Source organism: Sciurus carolinensis, chromosome 9 (assembly GCF_902686445.1).
Source record: "Sciurus carolinensis chromosome 9, mSciCar1.2, whole genome shotgun sequence".
In the NCBI taxonomy this organism is placed as follows: domain Eukaryota; kingdom Metazoa; phylum Chordata; class Mammalia; order Rodentia; family Sciuridae; genus Sciurus; species Sciurus carolinensis.
Window position 1 is genome coordinate 49695063 of NC_062221.1, and position 18423 is coordinate 49713485.

General features: G+C 31.1%; 1 protein-coding gene across 1 annotated transcript in view; it reads left to right on the forward strand.

Moving 5' to 3' along the window:
- Positions 1 to 18423, forward strand: part of Pik3ca (phosphatidylinositol-4,5-bisphosphate 3-kinase catalytic subunit alpha) — a 76587-nt gene that overhangs the window by 51085 nt on the left and 7079 nt on the right. The window contains exons 4-16 of the mRNA XM_047565104.1: positions 879 to 1129; positions 2040 to 2285; positions 3249 to 3334; positions 7009 to 7114; positions 7650 to 7802; positions 7936 to 8070; positions 12184 to 12308; positions 13258 to 13339; positions 13654 to 13818; positions 14028 to 14131; positions 15137 to 15308; positions 17505 to 17611; positions 18112 to 18233. Coding sequence (XP_047421060.1) covers positions 879 to 1129; positions 2040 to 2285; positions 3249 to 3334; positions 7009 to 7114; positions 7650 to 7802; positions 7936 to 8070; positions 12184 to 12308; positions 13258 to 13339; positions 13654 to 13818; positions 14028 to 14131; positions 15137 to 15308; positions 17505 to 17611; positions 18112 to 18233 — 1854 coding nt within the window. The remainder of the gene's footprint in view (positions 1 to 878; positions 1130 to 2039; positions 2286 to 3248; positions 3335 to 7008; positions 7115 to 7649; positions 7803 to 7935; positions 8071 to 12183; positions 12309 to 13257; positions 13340 to 13653; positions 13819 to 14027; positions 14132 to 15136; positions 15309 to 17504; positions 17612 to 18111; positions 18234 to 18423) is intronic.

Consider the following 18423-nt stretch of genomic DNA (forward strand, 5'->3'; position numbering starts at 1 on the left):
TATTGAATATAAAATTCTATAAGTAGAGTTAATTTAAGATGTCTTATTTCTGGGCTGGGGATATAGCTCAGTTGGTAGAGTGCTTGCCTTGCAAGCACAAGGCCCTGGGTTCAATCCCCAGCACCGCAAAAAAAAAAAAAAAAAAAAGTCTTATTTCTGTCTCACCCATATTATTCAGAGTAGTTTAGTGCAGTATAGCATAAGATCTTTCAAAATTCTTTTCTGCTGTGGCAAACTTTTTAAAAATGGAATGCTCTTTTCACTTGAAAAATTTCTGTGTAAATTTCCACCATATAGGAGAGTTGAAAAATTGGACCGTGAACATAGTTCACATATTTTTAATCGTTCCATTTTTCACATCTTTTTCTATGGAGGGGGGGTTCTCCTGCCATAACTGATCTTTATAGGAGAAAACTGGAAATCCCATGTCCTCTTTCCTCTTTATCTTCTGACCTTTCCTCCCCATCTTTTCTAACATTCTAATCCAGCATCTATCAGTCAGTCTTTATTCTTTCTTTACTTCACATAGTCTTCCATTTTAGGAACTGTTGAATCTTTGAAATCATCATGAACTTCATAGGGGTTGAACCCTTCAAGTATGTCATGCAGTTTAAAATGTAAATTACCTTGGTCTTAGGTACTTGTGACCCACTGGTTCCAGCTTTGCCTGCTTGCTTTAAATAGAAGTTTTGGTCCTGGTCTGGCAACCTGATCAAATATGAAAATTTTCTGTTTCTACCAGATATTTACCTGTATTTAATTACATTGATGAGAAATCATATCTGATTATGTTTAATGGATAGTACATACTTGAAATTTATCTCTTGAAAAATGAAATAAATGTGATGATTGCATCTCATAATGTTTTTCTGTTACAGGACAAATAATAGTGGTGATTTGGGTAATAGTTTCTCCAAATAATGACAAGCAGAAGTATACTCTAAAAATCAACCATGACTGTGTGCCAGAACAAGTAATTGCTGAAGCAATCAGGAAAAAAACTCGAAGTATGTTGCTATCCTCTGAGCAACTAAAACTCTGTGTTTTAGAATATCAGGGCAAATATATTTTAAAAGTATGTGGATGTGATGAATACTTCCTAGAAAAATATCCTCTGAGTCAATATAAGGTGAGTAACAAATTTCAAGAATATTGATTTTAAATTTAAAAAGTAGTCACAGAAGAACTGGCCTCTTCTTTTTTTAAGGAATAGTTCTTGAAAATTAGTAATAAATATTAGATATTAGATAATAAATATATATTAGAAAATATCATTTGCAAGTTCAATTTTTATACCATAATTATTTTAGAGAATGAAATATTGGCAGTTACACTAACCTCAAAATATGTAGTATTTTATGATTTTTATCCTATCCCAAGCAATGGGGTGAGAATATAATTAAATGGGCATTTCAGGAAAAAAGATTCCATGATCTACTATTAAGATGTATTAGTAATACTTCCCTACCCTTTCTGTACATTAAGAAGCAAGTAGAGCAAGCACATGCCAAGTGATGATTTATAGTCCCAAGCAAAACATGGTCCTAGCCCTCAGGTTACTTATGGCCTAGTGGGGCTTATAGGTAAGAAAATAGGCTATTATAACATAAGTACAGTAGCATTTATATTAAAAATTTCTCTCCTAACTACCATTTCAGTGTTAGTATCCTACTAACATTTGGGAGTTAGATGCTACAACCTAACTGTACCTAATTCCACAGTGTTAATATTTTAAATGTTAAAAACAACTGATAAGAAACATGGTGTATGAACTGGAGTTGTGGCTCAGTGGTAGAGTGCTTGCCTAGCATGTGCGAGGCCCTGGGTTCGATCCTCCGCACCGCATATAAATAAATAAAATAAAAGATCCATTGAAAACTATTTTTTTTTAAAAAGAAACATGGTCTACAAGGTTTGATTTTTTTTTTTAATCACCTTTGCAGATTTATATGCAAATTCTCATATCTCTTGCGTGTTGCTTTTAAAATGAAAAACCTTATAGGAAATGATTTCTTTCCTCCTTTCTTAATCTGTTACAGTACATAAGAAGCTGTATAATGCTTGGAAGGATGCCCAATTTGATGCTGATGGCTAAAGAAAGCCTTTACTCTCAACTGCCAATGGACTGTTTTACAATGCCATCTTATTCTAGACGCATCTCCACAGCTACACCGTATATGAATGGAGAAACGTCTACAAAATCCCTTTGGGTTATAAATAGTGCACTCAGAATAAAAATTCTTTGTGCAACCTATGTAAATGTAAATATTCGAGACATTGATAAGGTAATGTCAAATGCTGATGCTTATTATTTTATACAAGTAATTTTAAATTGAACTATAACAATCTGGTATGTTTTCAGATGATAAAAGCACTCAAATCTCAGAAAATAAAAATATGTAACAAATTCTCTTTTAATTGCCATCTACTTCAGCTTTTACAGAGCTCTTAGTCCTGTGTCTGTAATTCTAACATTGATAATTCTGAATTCTTAAAACCAAAAGTTTTTTACAGAACTAGTTTAGCAATAAAACCTAATCCAACCTAAAGTAAATCTTCTTACAGTCATTATTAATCCCACTTAGTGCCAAATGTGGTAGGTAACACATGCCTGTAATCCCAGTAACTTTAGATGCTGAGGCAAGAGGATCATAAGTTGAAGGCCAATCTCATCAACTTAACAAGACCCTCAGCAACTTAGTAAGACAAAATAAACATAAATAGCAAACTCTGAGAATGTAGTCAGTGGTAAAGTGCCCCTGATTTCAATCCTCAGTACCAAAAACAATCCCACTTAGTGTGAATATTCATGTGTCCTATTACAGAAACATTAATGTCTTTATGGGGTGCTGCTCCAGCTGCCAAAGGTTTTTTAAGAAATACCTACTGTTATGTACCAGTTTGTCTTTCTAAAGTACAAACAACTCTGAATTCCATACTAATAATTACATACTAGCTAAAAGCAACTGTGGGTCTGTATTAATTTTTTGGTAGCTTGTTGAACCCATCATTGTTAATGGATGAAAACAACAGCAAATTTTGTTGAATCTTTATCAGTATTAATTTCTATATGTGAAGAAAAGCTATATCTGAACACAGTTTTCCTTGGTACTCTCTAAAATATTTTATTTTTAATATTTGATTTTGTCTAGTGTATGTGCATATGTGTGAATATATATTTTTGTATATACATACTTATTTTCTTTCTTTCTTCCTTCCTTTTTTTTTTTTTTTTTTTTTTTTTTTAGATTTATGTTCGAACAGGTATCTACCATGGAGGAGAACCTTTATGTGACAATGTGAACACTCAGAGAGTTCCTTGTTCCAATCCCAGGTAAGGAAGTATTTGTATATAGTCACATTAGTGTTTATTAGCAAGGTGATCAATAAAGTGAAATATTTTACATCATTCGTTTTATGCAAGTGGTATAAATCCGATATATACATATGGAACATAAGAACTTTTTGTCAAATGAGTATCACTGTTAGGATCATTTTTTTAATTCTAAAATTTCTTCCAAAGGATTTTTCTGATTCTCTTTTCCCATTGTTTAAAGGAGAAAACAGAATATGATTACTGTTTAGTCCTGATCCTTCTTCACATTAGATCAGAAACTCAGCATTTTCTTTTCTTATCTCCATTGCCATTTATGTGAGGAAATGAGAGTTGACAAACAATTCCAGAGCCAAACCACTCTGAGACAGTTCCCTTCAAATAACTCCCAAGAATAGATATGTATGTATTCAATTAAAGGGTCTTTGGGAACAGCCCAATTTCTTGGAGGGTAAGTTATTGGGAGCATTTTAAATTATTAGTGCCAAGATGGATTGAAGAAATAAAAGGTAGTATAATTCAAAAGCTTATCATCCTATTTGTCTCTCTTTATAGAGTTTGGGAATAAGAGTGTACCCCTAAATGTCATAGCATTAATATTTTAAGAGAACTCAAATTGGTGCTGAAGACAGATTGAAGAGGATGTTATAGAATAGCAATAGCACTAACAAGTGGCTACTCCAGAAGTACTTCTCATAATGAACTTAGCCTTGAGTTCTAGAAAAATCAAGAGAAAATTCCAGTCTTGTAATTAAGCAATTAAGAGCCTCGGTAAAGTTCAAAGAGATGGTATTCATCTTTATCAGAGGGAAGAGAGGTAGTTCCTCATCCCACTTGGACCATTATGATCACAAAGTACATTATTCAGGTTAGAAGGTACACTGTAGCAACAGATAACCACAGGATCTTTATAAATTTTTGCTAAAACAGTACTTAATTTCCTATACATACTGCGTATCTCTAACAGGTTGGGTGAACTTGTTATGAGAACACAAAAACAGTATTTTGAGGAAGTAATGCCATAATTTTTCCAAATTTGGTGAAAACTGCTAATTAACCCATCTAAAGAGCTCCACGAGCTCCAAACAAAAAACCCTAAATATGATACCCCAAGGTACATTTATCCTAGTTGTTTCAAGTACCAAAAGTAAAGGTTTGTAAAATTAAAGGGAGGTTTACTTGATAATATATGATTAAAATGTTGAAATTTTAGTAAATTAAAGTAGGTATTTAGAAAGGACTATATTTGATTATCTTTATAAGAATTCTCTAGTCTTAAAGGTAAAATCCCTATGGAAGTACTGTGAAATTTTAAGTTTTCTGTTTACAAAAACAAAAAATCAGATATATGAAATTACTAGAAAGTAGATGATTAATGATTTCTCCAGTTACCTCTCAAAATTAGAATCAGTAGACTGCATATATAAAGCCATTTTCTAAAAACAACTTGATTTGTGTGTGTCGAATTTGGTTTATTTATATTGTGAGATGGATGAACTCTAGAAGAAAAGAAGAACATATTTTATTCTGTTAGCATAGTGCTAAAACAACTAGATTCTGAGGCCATAGCTCTCTTAGAAAATGTATAGAATACTTCCCATTAATTTATGAGCAATTCTAGGAATTTAGAAGTGATAAAAAAAAATTTGTGAATTTAAGTAGATATACCTTTAATTTTTCTTAAATACTGTAGACTTTCTAAGTCCCATATTTCTTCTTCCTATATTTCTATAATAGTATTTATAGTTTCTTTTGCCTTTAGAATTCTTCCATTTTAAATGTAATTCTTCTTACTATAAATGGATAATTTTGGTGGGGAGTGGGTACTGGGGATTTAACTCAGGGATGTCTACCACTGAGCTACATTCACCAACCCGTTTTATTTTTTTATTTTGAGACAGAATCTCACTAAGTTGTTTAGGGCCAGCCTCAAACTTGTAGTTTGTTTGCCTCAGCCTCCCGAAACTGGGATTACAGTGATGTATCACCACGCCTAGCTAAATGGATGATATTTTTAATCTTGTACGTATTAATGCAAAGATATTAGCATAAATAGAACTTATTTTACTGATAAAGCTTATACCTTAGTTTGGTTAGTTAAAAATAGAATTTTCATAGGAGTGATAATGAAGACTTGTTTTATTTGTAATCCAAGAATAGACTAAAATTATAAAGAAGCCATTTGAAAAGTTTTCAAAGTTAATAGTATCTAGCACTTGAACTTTTACCATGGACCAATATGCTGTTTTAATCTCTTCATTCAAATTATGTCATTTAATCTTACTAGATAAGTACTATTATTGGTCTCATTTCACAGATGAGGCAAAAAACATTGCAAGGCTCACACATTCAGTGGAACAATAGAAATAAGGTTGTATTCTAAACAGTCTTGACTTTTGAGTACATACACTTTCCCTATTGATTTTATATGTTTTATTATACATGGATCTTTGCAAATATGTTTACCAAATATAGACATAATTTCATTCGTAACATCCAGTAAATGAAGATAATTTGTTTTGAATCATTTTTTTATCTTGTTAATTTTTGTAGTGGTTTTTTTTCTGTCCATATTATGAGTGTTAAGTTTTATTACCTTATGTGAAGTTGTTATTTTAAAATTCAAATAAGTTTTCCCTTTGTATTCTTCATTTTATTTATGTACTGACTTATTTAGATCAGTGGATTATTTTGTATAACTACATTATGTGTAAAAATAATTAAATACAACTATGTTTAAACAGTAAATTCTTGTCTAATTTCCCTTTTCTGTTTGATTTTTACCAAGTAAAAGTTGGCTTTTGGGTTTTTTTTTTTTTAAATTGAAGTATAACACACATACATGCATAAAAGTGTAGTTCAATGAATTATCACGCCATAAATATCATATTCACTGTGGTCAAAGAACCAAACATATGCTAACACTTGAGAAATCCTTCCTCATGCCTGTTCCCAATCTATTAACTTTCTCCTCTCCTCAAAGGTAACATCAACTTCCCTGACTTCTACCATTTTGGGGTTAGTTTTGTCTATTTTTCAGTTTTGTATAAGTGGTATTCTTTTGTGTCTAGTTTTTACCCAATAATGTTTATAGGATTTCATCCATTTTGTTAATAACTGATGTTCATTTTTATTGACATATAATATTCCATTATGTGAATATAACAGTTTATTCTACTCTCAGACATTTGGGTTATTTGCAGTTTGAAGATACTATAAATTATTTTCTATTAACATTCTGTGCATAAATACACACGTTTCTATGGCTTTATTCCTAGAAGTAGAGAGGGGTTATTGGTTGTATGTATGTTCACTTTTAATAGATTTTGCTTTCAAAATTGGTTGTAACAATTTTATCCCCACTCTTACTGTGTAGGATTTCCTATTAGTACATATCTTTACCACCTCATAGTATCATCAGTCCTTTTAGTTTTAGCCATTCTCATGTTTAGTAATATTTCCATAAGATTTTAGTTTTCATTTGTGTATGACAGATAATATTGACCACTTTTTCATGTTTATTGGCCATTTAAACATAATCTCACAGAGTGCCTATTCCAATCACTTGCCTATTTTTTGTTTGCTTTATCTTTTTTCTTAATGCTTTGCAGGAGTCATATATTCTGGATAAAGCTTTTTTGGTAAATTCTTTTTTTCTTTAAAATTTTACAAAGGTGGAATGAATGGCTGAATTATGATATATACATTCCTGATCTTCCTCGTGCTGCTCGACTTTGCCTTTCCATTTGCTCTGTTAAAGGCCGAAAGGGTGCTAAAGAGGTAAAGTATTTCAGAAGGAACAATTAATTATGTTTATCGCCAAAATCTCCTACTTATACCTCTGATTGAATAACATTATACAAAATGAGTATTTTTTTGTTTTTAAAAATTAATAAATCAAACCTATTTTAAAACATTTTAATAAATAAATGTATCATAGGGGAATAACTTGGGAGAGCTTCAGAAATTTATTTATGAAAAATGTGTCCTAAGTTCATATTGATAAAATTTTTAAATATGCAAAATGACTGTATAATAGTGACTGAATCCAAATATGTATCATGACTGCTTTAGATTGTTATTTCCTATTTATAATTTTGAAAAATGTAATTTCAAATGGGAAAGGGGGAAATAAACACAAATGAGAAAAAGGAAAGAGGGTGCTTAAATTTTGAAAAACCAATGTGACTTTTGATAGATTTCATATTTCTGTTATAGAAACAGCTGTTGAAATATGTTTTCCAGGGAGGAGAATGTTTTGAGATTCATTTTATAATTTAATCTATAGAATAGCAAATATTTTTTTCTTGTTTAGGAACACTGTCCATTGGCCTGGGGAAATATAAACTTGTTTGATTACACCGATACCTTAGTATCTGGAAAAATGGCTTTGAATCTTTGGCCAGTACCTCATGGATTAGAAGATCTGTTGAACCCTATTGGTGTTACTGGGTCAAATCCAAATAAAGTAAGCTTTTGTTATAAATTAGATGGTTTTCTTTTTTATGATAGTAAAAGGCAATATTTATTTATGTGTATACATATATACACAAACACTCACACACATATATATATGTAATAATTTTTATTCCATGTCTTAGGAAACACCATGCTTAGAGTTGGAGTTTGATTGGTTCAGCAGTGTGGTCAAGTTTCCAGATATGTCAGTGATTGAAGAACATGCCAATTGGTCTGTCTCCCGAGAAGCAGGATTTAGTTATTCCCATGCAGGACTGGTAAGGCAAATCATTGACTTTCCTAAGTATCAGTCATCGTCTGCAGATATGGGTACATACTCTGTGTGGACAAGGTTTCATGAATTTTAGTTATAGTGACAGAAATGCTGTTGAGCTCTAGAACAGTATTGCAACAGAATAAAATTTTCTTTATGCTAGTATTTTTCCTGCAACTGTGTTTCCTCTTGGTTTATTCAGAGCCTTAGCCCTCCTTCATTTGTTTAAAAAATATTTATTGAATGCCAACCATGTGTAAAGCTGAAATAGGTATTAAGGGAAGTTGTAAACTAAACAGTCCTCCATTAAGTATTCAGCCTAATGTTAATAACAGACATTAAACAGACATAAGTAGAAATGTAAGATTAAAATTTATGGTAAACGGTATGAATAAAACAATAGTGTGATAACAAAAAATGAGGGTCAGGGGACAGAAAGGCTAATTAATGTTTATTGGGTTCAAGAAGGACGTCCCTGAGATAGTAACCTTCAAGTTGAGACTGAAGTTTAAATACTTTGTTAGCTGAACTTGGAAGCACAGGAAAGAGCAAGTCCACATTAGTCCTGGTACTCCAGAAAAGAGTGAATATAAAGTGGAACTTAAGTACTGATCCAGGGCTGGGGAGATAGCTCAGTCGGTAGAGTGCTTGCCTTGTAAGCACAAGGCCCTAGGTTCGATCCCCAGCACCACAAATACATGCTAAGTACTGATCCAGTTATCTAATCTTGACTATAACTTTGAAACCACAAATAACTGTGCTCAAGGACCATTAACTCTCCTTTATTTCTCAAGGGCAAAGGTGTTAGGGTTAAAGGAAATACTTTGTTTCTTTGTGTCTCTCCCATTTTCCAAATTTATCATTTTTTTATTTTTTATTTTTATTTTTTGGCCTTGTTTTAGGTTATAGATAGACAGCCAATGAATAATGGACCAAGAGTTTCTGAAATTTACCCATCCTGGGCACAGTAACAGCAGCACAAAGATGCATACTTTATCTGTTTTTATCTATGGTTCTAGTAAGGAATTAACCAGTTGCTTTGTAAACTGAGTAATATAGCTTTCCTGCACACATGATTTAAAAGATATGTTTCTTTTTTTAGAAGTTATAACTGTTTGTAGTAATTGATATTTTGTAGCTCGTATTCTTTCTTAGAAGAATTTTTCTTTTAAAAAGTGCTTATTTTTTTAATAAGATCTGTTGGAAACTTTTATAAATCTAGGATACATTGTGGGATCATAGTTTTCCTGTATCTTAAAATATTTTACTCTTTAATCATCTTAGGAATTATTTCATCCTTATTCATTAATTCCATTTATGCTAAAAAGACTAAAATGATATGAAGATATAGAAGGATATAATAGCGTAGAAAGATAATACGGTAATGACATGAATCATCACTATTACATAACTCTTCCATTTTCTTACTGCTTTGCCCAGTGTCTTGCAGCATATTTTCAGAGGTATAAATCTATGGACATTGTCTTTGTAGGATTTTGGTTCATTTGTGGTTTTTTAGGCTTTCATTGCACAAACTTTTTCACTTTCCACCCACAATGGCAGGGAGAAGAAAATTAAAGAGAAAGATATTCACAGTTATTAGACAGATCATAATAGGAATGTAGAGACAGACAATAAGACTGTATAGCACTATTTCTTAATCTCAGTCCTACATTTTAGACCAAGTAATTCTTTGTTGTGGGGACGGTCCTGTGCATTATAGTATGTTCAGCAGCATCACTGGCCTCTGCCGTGCTAGACACTGCCAGCAGCACCACACCTAGTTGTGACAATCAAGCATGTTTCCACACCTTACCAAAGGTCCCTGGGAGGTAGGGAGTGTAAACTCCCTAGTCACTCCAATTGAAAACCACTTCTCTAGATTCTAATTATGATGGTTAAGTTTATCATATAAATGAAATGTCAGATGATGATATCCTACGTGAATTTTCTCAAAACTGAAGACAGCAGTGAATAAGCAATGTATTTTTAAGCACAAAAAGGAAGTTTGGTATTTACATTCAGTTATTATTCACTGGTAATGATTTAATCTGATAATTCTGTGATAAGAATCTAAACATCCTTGTATTTTGTATTATTATTTTTATCTTTTATGATGTACACCAAAATTTTCTTGATAAACTTTCTAAATGGACAAATGCAGAAGGCAGGTATGTGTACAAAGGTGATGTAGAAGGAAAAGAGTGACATAGAAATTTTAAAAGACCTTGAAAATTTATGATTACACAAATGGTATGCCTTTACGCCATGTACAGACAGAGAAACAACATGTATCCCATTTGTTTACAATAAAAAATAAAATAAAATAAAATAAAAGACCTTGAATTTGTCATTCTGATGGTATTTATAAGTATAAAAATGGAAATATTTTGCAGTTATTGATCAAAGAAGATGACTATCTTCTCCAACAAAATTATGAACCATTAGTTTTCAGTGATTTTCATTTTGATAATGTCATTTACAATTTGACAAAGTAGTATTTTAAAACAAGGAAAATGTGGATAAAAATTTGGTAAAATATAAAATTGTTTTTATCATCACTTAAAAATTAAATTATTTCACTTAAGTTTAAATAATTTAATTTTTAATACAAAATAATAAATTATTTTGTATTAAAAATATGAACAAAAATAAGTAAATAAAAGAGTCTCTTGAATGCAGGTGGTAATTAGTAATGACAACTTTTCCTGGTAAGTTGAGGGTTAAATACTATCTCTTCCTTACTGATTTCTCTCCTTCCACAGAGCAGCCAAAATAATTTTTATGAAACATAAATTAAATCATAGCTTTCAACGTATAAATAGCTGTCACTAAAAATAAAATCCAAACTTTTTAGCCTGAACCATACATTTTACATACTGTAAACTCCACCTCCTATCTCTCTGAGTCTCCCTCATTTATTGGGCACTAGGCTTACTGGCTTCCTTCCATTTCCTTCATCAAACCAAACTCATTTTCTCCTTGGGGCCTTTACACTATTTCCTCCATCTCTAATTGTCTCCCTGATCAAATGTGGACGGTTTCTTTTTGACATTTGAATCACAAATTAAGTATTATGTTCTATTCCAAATACCCAGTCATCAGTAGCCATTCTGTAATTCCCTGTTACATAACTCAGCATACTTATATAAGTATACAATATTTTTCTTTTCTGTTTATTTGATTTCCAACTAGAATGGAGGCTCTGTTAGTGCATGTCTTTTACTCTTTTGTAACTCCAACAACAAGAAAAAGACAAGGCACATAGTACATATCTAATGAATGCTTGTTGAACAACTATGTGCAAGTAGTATTTCTTCATACTGTTGAATAAATCAACAATGTAAATACACAAAAGCCATGTAGCATGAATTTCTGCTTTCACTCATAGCAGTGAAAATCACTATGGAGTGTATATTTGTTTTGAGCAATATACTAATAATATGCATTCATAATTATTAATTATCCAGGTAATATATCTATATATATATTTATGTATATATTTATTTATATTTATATATATAAAGGAAACAAATACATTACTTGGAATTATACAAAAAGTTATTTTCAGTTTTCTGACATTCATTGTACAGTATTTTAAGAGGGTATTTCATCCCCCTTTTTCTCTTTATTTTTCCTTTTTATATTTGAAAGCTTTGCAGCAATTAAGGATGTGCTCAGACAAGAAACATAGAAAAGTTTACATTTTTGTCTTATTATTATACTGTTTTTTATTCTTTTATACCAGAAACATTAGTAGATTAGTTCATAAGTGCTACAAAGGGAGCTCATCAGGAAGAAGAGTGAATGGTTCACTACTGTCCTCTAGTATTCCATTTTGGTCTCCCTTACTAACTTTGGCAGTTACTGTTCTGTGATTGATGGTAATATTAACCTAGTAAGTGACTGCATTTTTTCTACAAATACTGTGTCTTAGATTGGTTCTTCCCTGTCCCTGAAAATGCTGTGGTATTGGGAGAATACATTTTTAGCAGTTAATAAGCAATGTGAAGTTTATTGAAAATTAATTTGCTTTTTTGGGGGGAGGGTCATTCATGAATACCAGGGAAAGGTTTAAAGCAAAGAAAACTATCTAAGGTATTGCTTTATTTTACAGAGTAACAGACTAGCTAGAGATAATGAATTAAGAGAAAATGACAAAGAACAGCTCCGAGCAATATGTACACGAGATCCTCTATCTGAAATCACTGAACAAGAGAAAGATTTTCTATGGAGCCACAGGTAAATGTTAAGATGGAGTATCTCTGTTTTTTTCTTTATTACAGAAGGAAAAACTGACTTTGGTTGATCTTGCCATATTTTTATCATACTTAGTATAATAATAAAGCATAGATAATTTTTGATAATTTTGAATTTTTTAAAACCATGGCTATAAATTGTTCTTACAGAAAAATATGCTGTATTGATACTTATTTTGGACTCTGAAAGCTTTTAAAACTCTAAAAAAACTCTTTATGGGCTCTAGAGGTTGAACCTAAGGCATTATACATATTAAGCATGTATTCTTCACTGAACTAACTCCTCAAGGCATTTTTTTAAACTTAACTGGCTTTCTTAGGGTTTTTTCAAATTCAAGGGGAAAAAAATAGTTCTAGCCCAATTAGTTGTGATTTAGTTGGTGTGGCTATTATAATTTTTAGAAATTTACTTCTACTTTTTTTTTAAATTTTTTTTCCTTTAAAAGTCCTCAAAGTAATAGTGTAATGCCTTATTTTCATTTAGGCAGAAATTACCTTGCTACTTGTAAGTGACATTGGTTTAGTTAACTGAAGCAGTTGCAGTGAATTTCTGCAGAAAGTTCATTAAAACATATTTTGTCTGGTAACCTCAATAGAAGTGGTAACTCTATGGTTCAAGTTGTATAAGTAGGTGAACAATATGAGTGATCTAAAGAGTAATATAACATAGTCTTAATTTTTCTTAAATGTCAGCTAAATTTAAGTACTGTCCTCCATTTGGATTTCCTTTTATCTTTGCCATTTTAATCATGTCTAAGTATGTAAGTAAATATATATACAACTATAGTGTTAAACCCTGGTTTCTTTTGATTTTAAAAAAGGATCATAGTAACGATAAGTTCAGAACTTCTTAAAGATTGAAGAGTTAGATACCTAAGCCTTTTGAAGAACATGGAAGAATGTTTTTTATTTTGTTTTGTTTTTCCCAACAGACACTATTGTGTAACCATCCCTGAAATTCTACCCAAATTGCTTCTGTCTGTTAAATGGAATTCTAGAGATGAAGTAGCCCAGGTAAATGCATGTTTGAGGTTTTTAAATAAATGTTGCACAAAATTGGTACATCACTCCAATTGTTTTCTTTCAAAAAATCTACATAAATTTAAGAGATGAAATGGACAATTGATTAGTTATGGTATATAGTGGAGAAAAAATACTATTCACACTATTTTCACAAATAAAACTTGCTGGAACTGAAAATCTTAAGTAAGTTTTAAGGTCTTTTATCTAAACTAATCCTAAAATCAGAGACTAGATAAGGTTGAAGAAAGTTCATTCACAATTATCCTTACTTTTAAAATATGATCTATTGTCTTTCTTACACACAGATGTACTGCTTAGTAAAAGATTGGCCTCCAATCAAGCCTGAACAGGCAATGGAGCTTCTGGACTGTAATTACCCGGATCCTATGGTTCGAGGTTTTGCTGTTCGATGCTTAGAAAAATATTTAACAGACGACAAACTTTCTCAGTACCTAATTCAGCTAGTACAGGTAAAATAATGTAAAATAGAAAATAACGTTTTATTCTAAAACTATGCAATTTCCAAAACTACTATATTAACTAGTTTTATGCTTTTAAAAGAAATCATTTTTTTTACCAATAGTATCCACTTTGTTTCTGAAATTTTTTCTTTAAATTCAGCCATGCAGAAACAGACCCTGATTCATTTGAGTTTTTGTTTGTTCTTTTAATTATCTAGGTCCTAAAATATGAGCAATATTTGGATAACCTGCTTGTGAGATTTTTGCTCAAGAAAGCATTGACAAATCAAAGGATTGGGCACTTTTTCTTTTGGCACTTAAAGTAAGTCAGATTATTTCTCCACCAAATTCTTTCACTGTTACTTGCTTTCTTAATAGATGTATAAATATGTATTACTTCTGTACTTTTGTTTTTGGCTGGGGTCATTTTCTGTACTAAAAATTCATTGCAGCAGTGAAGTCTTCCAACTTTTTCTCTTTGAAATTAAGCAGTAAAAGTCAAAACTGAATGTTTTTCATGAATGAAAACTGAAATATTTTTTAAGGTTTGATTCTGCTTTAAGTAAAAAGTTTTAGCTGCAGATTAATGTTTCTATAGGTTTCATTCTATGTATAGATTAAAATATTCCAAAATAAATAAAAATCTTAACTCAAAATTTAGAACAGTAATGTCAAAATCACATTTCTTACTAGAATATAAGGCTAATTAAGAATAACAAATATTTTTGCAGAAGGCAGTGTATTTTGTACTTAAAGTTAGAGGTCATGAGCCATATACTTTTAAGTAAGCTTAAATCTATGTGTAATATGATATTTTAAATGTTGAAATAAAAAAATGGGACCTAGATACCAGGTTTAAGACAACTTAATTTTCGATATGGTGTAAAAAGTATGAATTGTGTTCCAGAAAAGTCAAATAATACTTGCTGAATGCTTTCATTTTATTATTTCTTATCATTTTATTATTTTGTGTCCAGTTTTTTTGTGTTTTTATATTTTGTGCTGAGATTAGTGAATGAAAAGTAATTTAAAATAAACCTAAAATAAAATATACCTGTTAAATAACATGTCCAGGAACTACCTAAAACTTGATTATTTTCTTTTTTTTTTTTCCATTGGCATTTTTTTTTAATTATTTTCTTTTAAGTAATAAACTTTAAGTCATTTTATTGTTAGTAGGATTTTAACATTTATTGGTTTAACAAAATGGGTTTCCTTATTTTTTTTAAGAATATATATATACTAATTTAAGACACACACACGTGTGTGTGTGTGTGTGTGTGTGTGTATGTATATATATACTTTTTTTTTTTTATTCTTCTTTTAGATCTGAGATGCACAATAAAACAGTTAGTCAGAGGTTTGGCCTGCTTTTGGAGTCCTACTGTCGTGCTTGTGGGATGTATTTGAAGCACCTGAATAGGCAAGTTGAGGCTATGGAAAAGCTCATTAACTTAACTGACATTCTCAAACAGGAAAAGAAGGATGAAACACAAAAGGTGTGTGACTTTAGTTTGTATTTGAGACTTGAAATTTTAGTTGCAATGTGTCAAGGTTGTTCAGAAAACTCAAACTTCTGTAGTCATGGTCCTTGGAATCAAGCTAACTAGGATTTGAGTCCAAGTTCCACTGTCTCTCAGCTATGTAATGTTAAATACATTATTTAGGGTCTTAAGATTTCATTTTGCTCATTTGTAAAATGGAAGTACTACTATAAGGTTGTTGTGAGAACCAAACTACATGCTCTTTGCAAAGTACCTATCATAGTTCCTAGAACATAAGATGCCCAATAGAAGTCTCTCTTTTTTCCTTTCTTTTTGTATACCCCTAAGTATTTAAAATGATTCTTTCCTTATTCTCTCATTTATTATCTTAAAAATGACCCTGAAAATGAGTGAAAAGAAGTGAGTTTTGTCATTTTTAAGTTTTAAATGGACTCATAGCCACTCAGTAAATATGTCACATACACTAATTATGTATACTGTGGCTTAGTGTAGCTTAGGATTATGAAATGTAAAGGTTTTTCATGACCTTTTCCTATTCCCTATTCTTCGATGAATCCATTCTACCACATCCTACAGTGAAAAGTGAAATCATTCCCCACCTCTTTCGAAGTTGGGGTTGGAATTGGAATTAATCCCAGTTTATTAACAAGTCCCCGGAGGGCAGAGAACATAAGTGAATGGGTTTTTCCAACATCTTCCTTAATATTACTGGAAGGAAAAAACAATTTTAAAAGAAAGTTGGTATATTGATCTACAAGAAAGTTACTGCATTAATCTAAATGACTTAATTGATTTTTTTGAAGTTCTTTTATATAAATTCAAATGTAAGATATTAGAAAATAATTGTAATATCTCTGATGCTGGAATTTATGAACAAAAGGGGACTAGACTGCTTTGTAAGAACAAAATATATTTATACATTGTAACTGAGCTAAGAAAAAAGAAATTAGGTTTTAGATATATTTCTAAATATAGGCATTTATTTTGTATTAGAGTTTTCTTATCACAAATTGGTGATGACACAATGACTTAATTAGAAACATGAAATTAGATCATTATTACTTTAAATGAGTTTGTGATAAGTAACTAAAATTGCAGTTCTAGAAACAAAATAGTTACTTTGAGTAGTTTTTGTGTTTTATAGCAATGAGTGATAAGATACGCAAAGCACTGTACTAACAATAGAGTTGGCAGTGGTAGAAAAAGAAATGTATTTACATCAGCAGTAGCTATTTATTTAGTGATGAATAGATTTTCCAGCTATTTATTTTAAAATTGCAGCATGAAAATGTATTTATTATGAATTTATTTTGAATTTCTAGCTCCTGATATCTTTTTTCCATCACACATTTTACATTTTTGATATAAAATGTATTTTAATATAAAATTATTGGAATAAAAGCAACTTTAAAAGAAAGTTGCTAATTAATCTACGTTAGATAGAGGCTTCCTGAAATAAAATGCCAGATACTGCATGACAGCTCAGCAGTTTGGTTTCTGACTTGAAATAATTAAAAAGTGATATTTCTTTTCAGATAAACACTAGAACCTGAGTATAGTGTGAGACTCTTTGTAACAAGCAAAAGTTTTTATAAGTTCTTTTTCCCAAGTTTGTTTTAGTATCACTAGACCTTTTTTTACCCAACAGAGAGCATGAATGTAATGTTTTCTGAAAACTTAAAAGAATATTAAGCTAAGATTGCATGTTCTCCTCTAGAAGAGGGAGCAGCAGATTTTTTTTTTTTTTTCTTAAAGGGCCAGATAATAAGCATTTTATATTTTACAGGCCACATGGTCTGGTCTTACTACTCAACTCTGCTGTACTAGTGTAAAGGCAGCTAATAAGTGATGAATGGGCATGGCTATATTTTAATGCAACTTGATTTACAAAAGCTGGCAGCTGATCTGTAGGCAGTGGTTGACCAGCCCTGCTCTGCAGCCAGAGCATTGCCTCTGTCAGCACTACAGAGTTCATCCTCTCACAGGAAGGGTGCAAGTGCTGTCACTCTTTTCTCTCCCTGAGTTATGCTACTCTGTGTCATAGAAATCCTTTTCATTAGCAGACAGCCAGTCTGGAGCATAGACTTAAAGACTATGCAGTACTGAATTTTCAGTGTATAGAAGAGATTGGCAGTTAATTTTACTTTTTATGAACTCAGTTTCTAACTTTGATTATGCTTTTTTAATCAGGTACAGATGAAGTTTTTAGTGGAGCAAATGAGGCAGCCAGATTTCATGGATGCTCTACAAGGCTTTCTGTCTCCTTTAAACCCTGCTCATCAACTAGGAAATCTTAGGTAAGATACCTTCTTGGAAATTTCATTGATATATTTGAATAAGTACTTTTTGGATAAAATTTTGAAACAAGTCAAAATGTCCCATATAATAAGAATGTCCAATTGTATATGCTTCCTCTCCCATCTCCTACCCTGAAAAATAGAAATAGTAAAATTTTCTTAAATTAGAACTGCATTTATTAGAATAAATTTTTACTACTTTAATAATAGAGTTTAAGACCTTCTATGGTTAGACTTTCTGGTATTAGAGGTAAGAAATAGAATATAATATCTATAAAACTAATGTCTGCCTATATTGATTGAAAATTCATTATATAAACATTTAAAAATATTTTTCTTTATACTTCTCAGGAATGACTTCATAATTAAAACTAGAGAAATTTTAAAATTTTTATAATACTTCAAAAAGTTATACTAGATATATATTTTAAAGTAAAATTGAGGGTAAAAAGAATATTGAAGCTAAGGTGTCCTAGTAAAATGTTTCAATGATTTCAAAGGCTTGAAGAGTGTCGAATTATGTCCTCTGCAAAAAGGCCACTGTGGTTGAATTGGGAGAACCCAGACATCATGTCAGAGTTACTGTTTCAGAACAATGAGATCATCTTTAAAAATGGAGATGGTAAGGAAAAGTATTAAGAGTTTGTGATGCATGAATTTAGTGATCTTTTTATGCACAAAGTATTTATGAACCATGAAAGCTGTTTTTAAAATACACTTATGATAAAATATAGAATATTAAGCAGATGTCCTAACTTTTGCAATACATATAAAGAAATTCAGGAAATGTGAGCGCAAGGTATGATGATTTG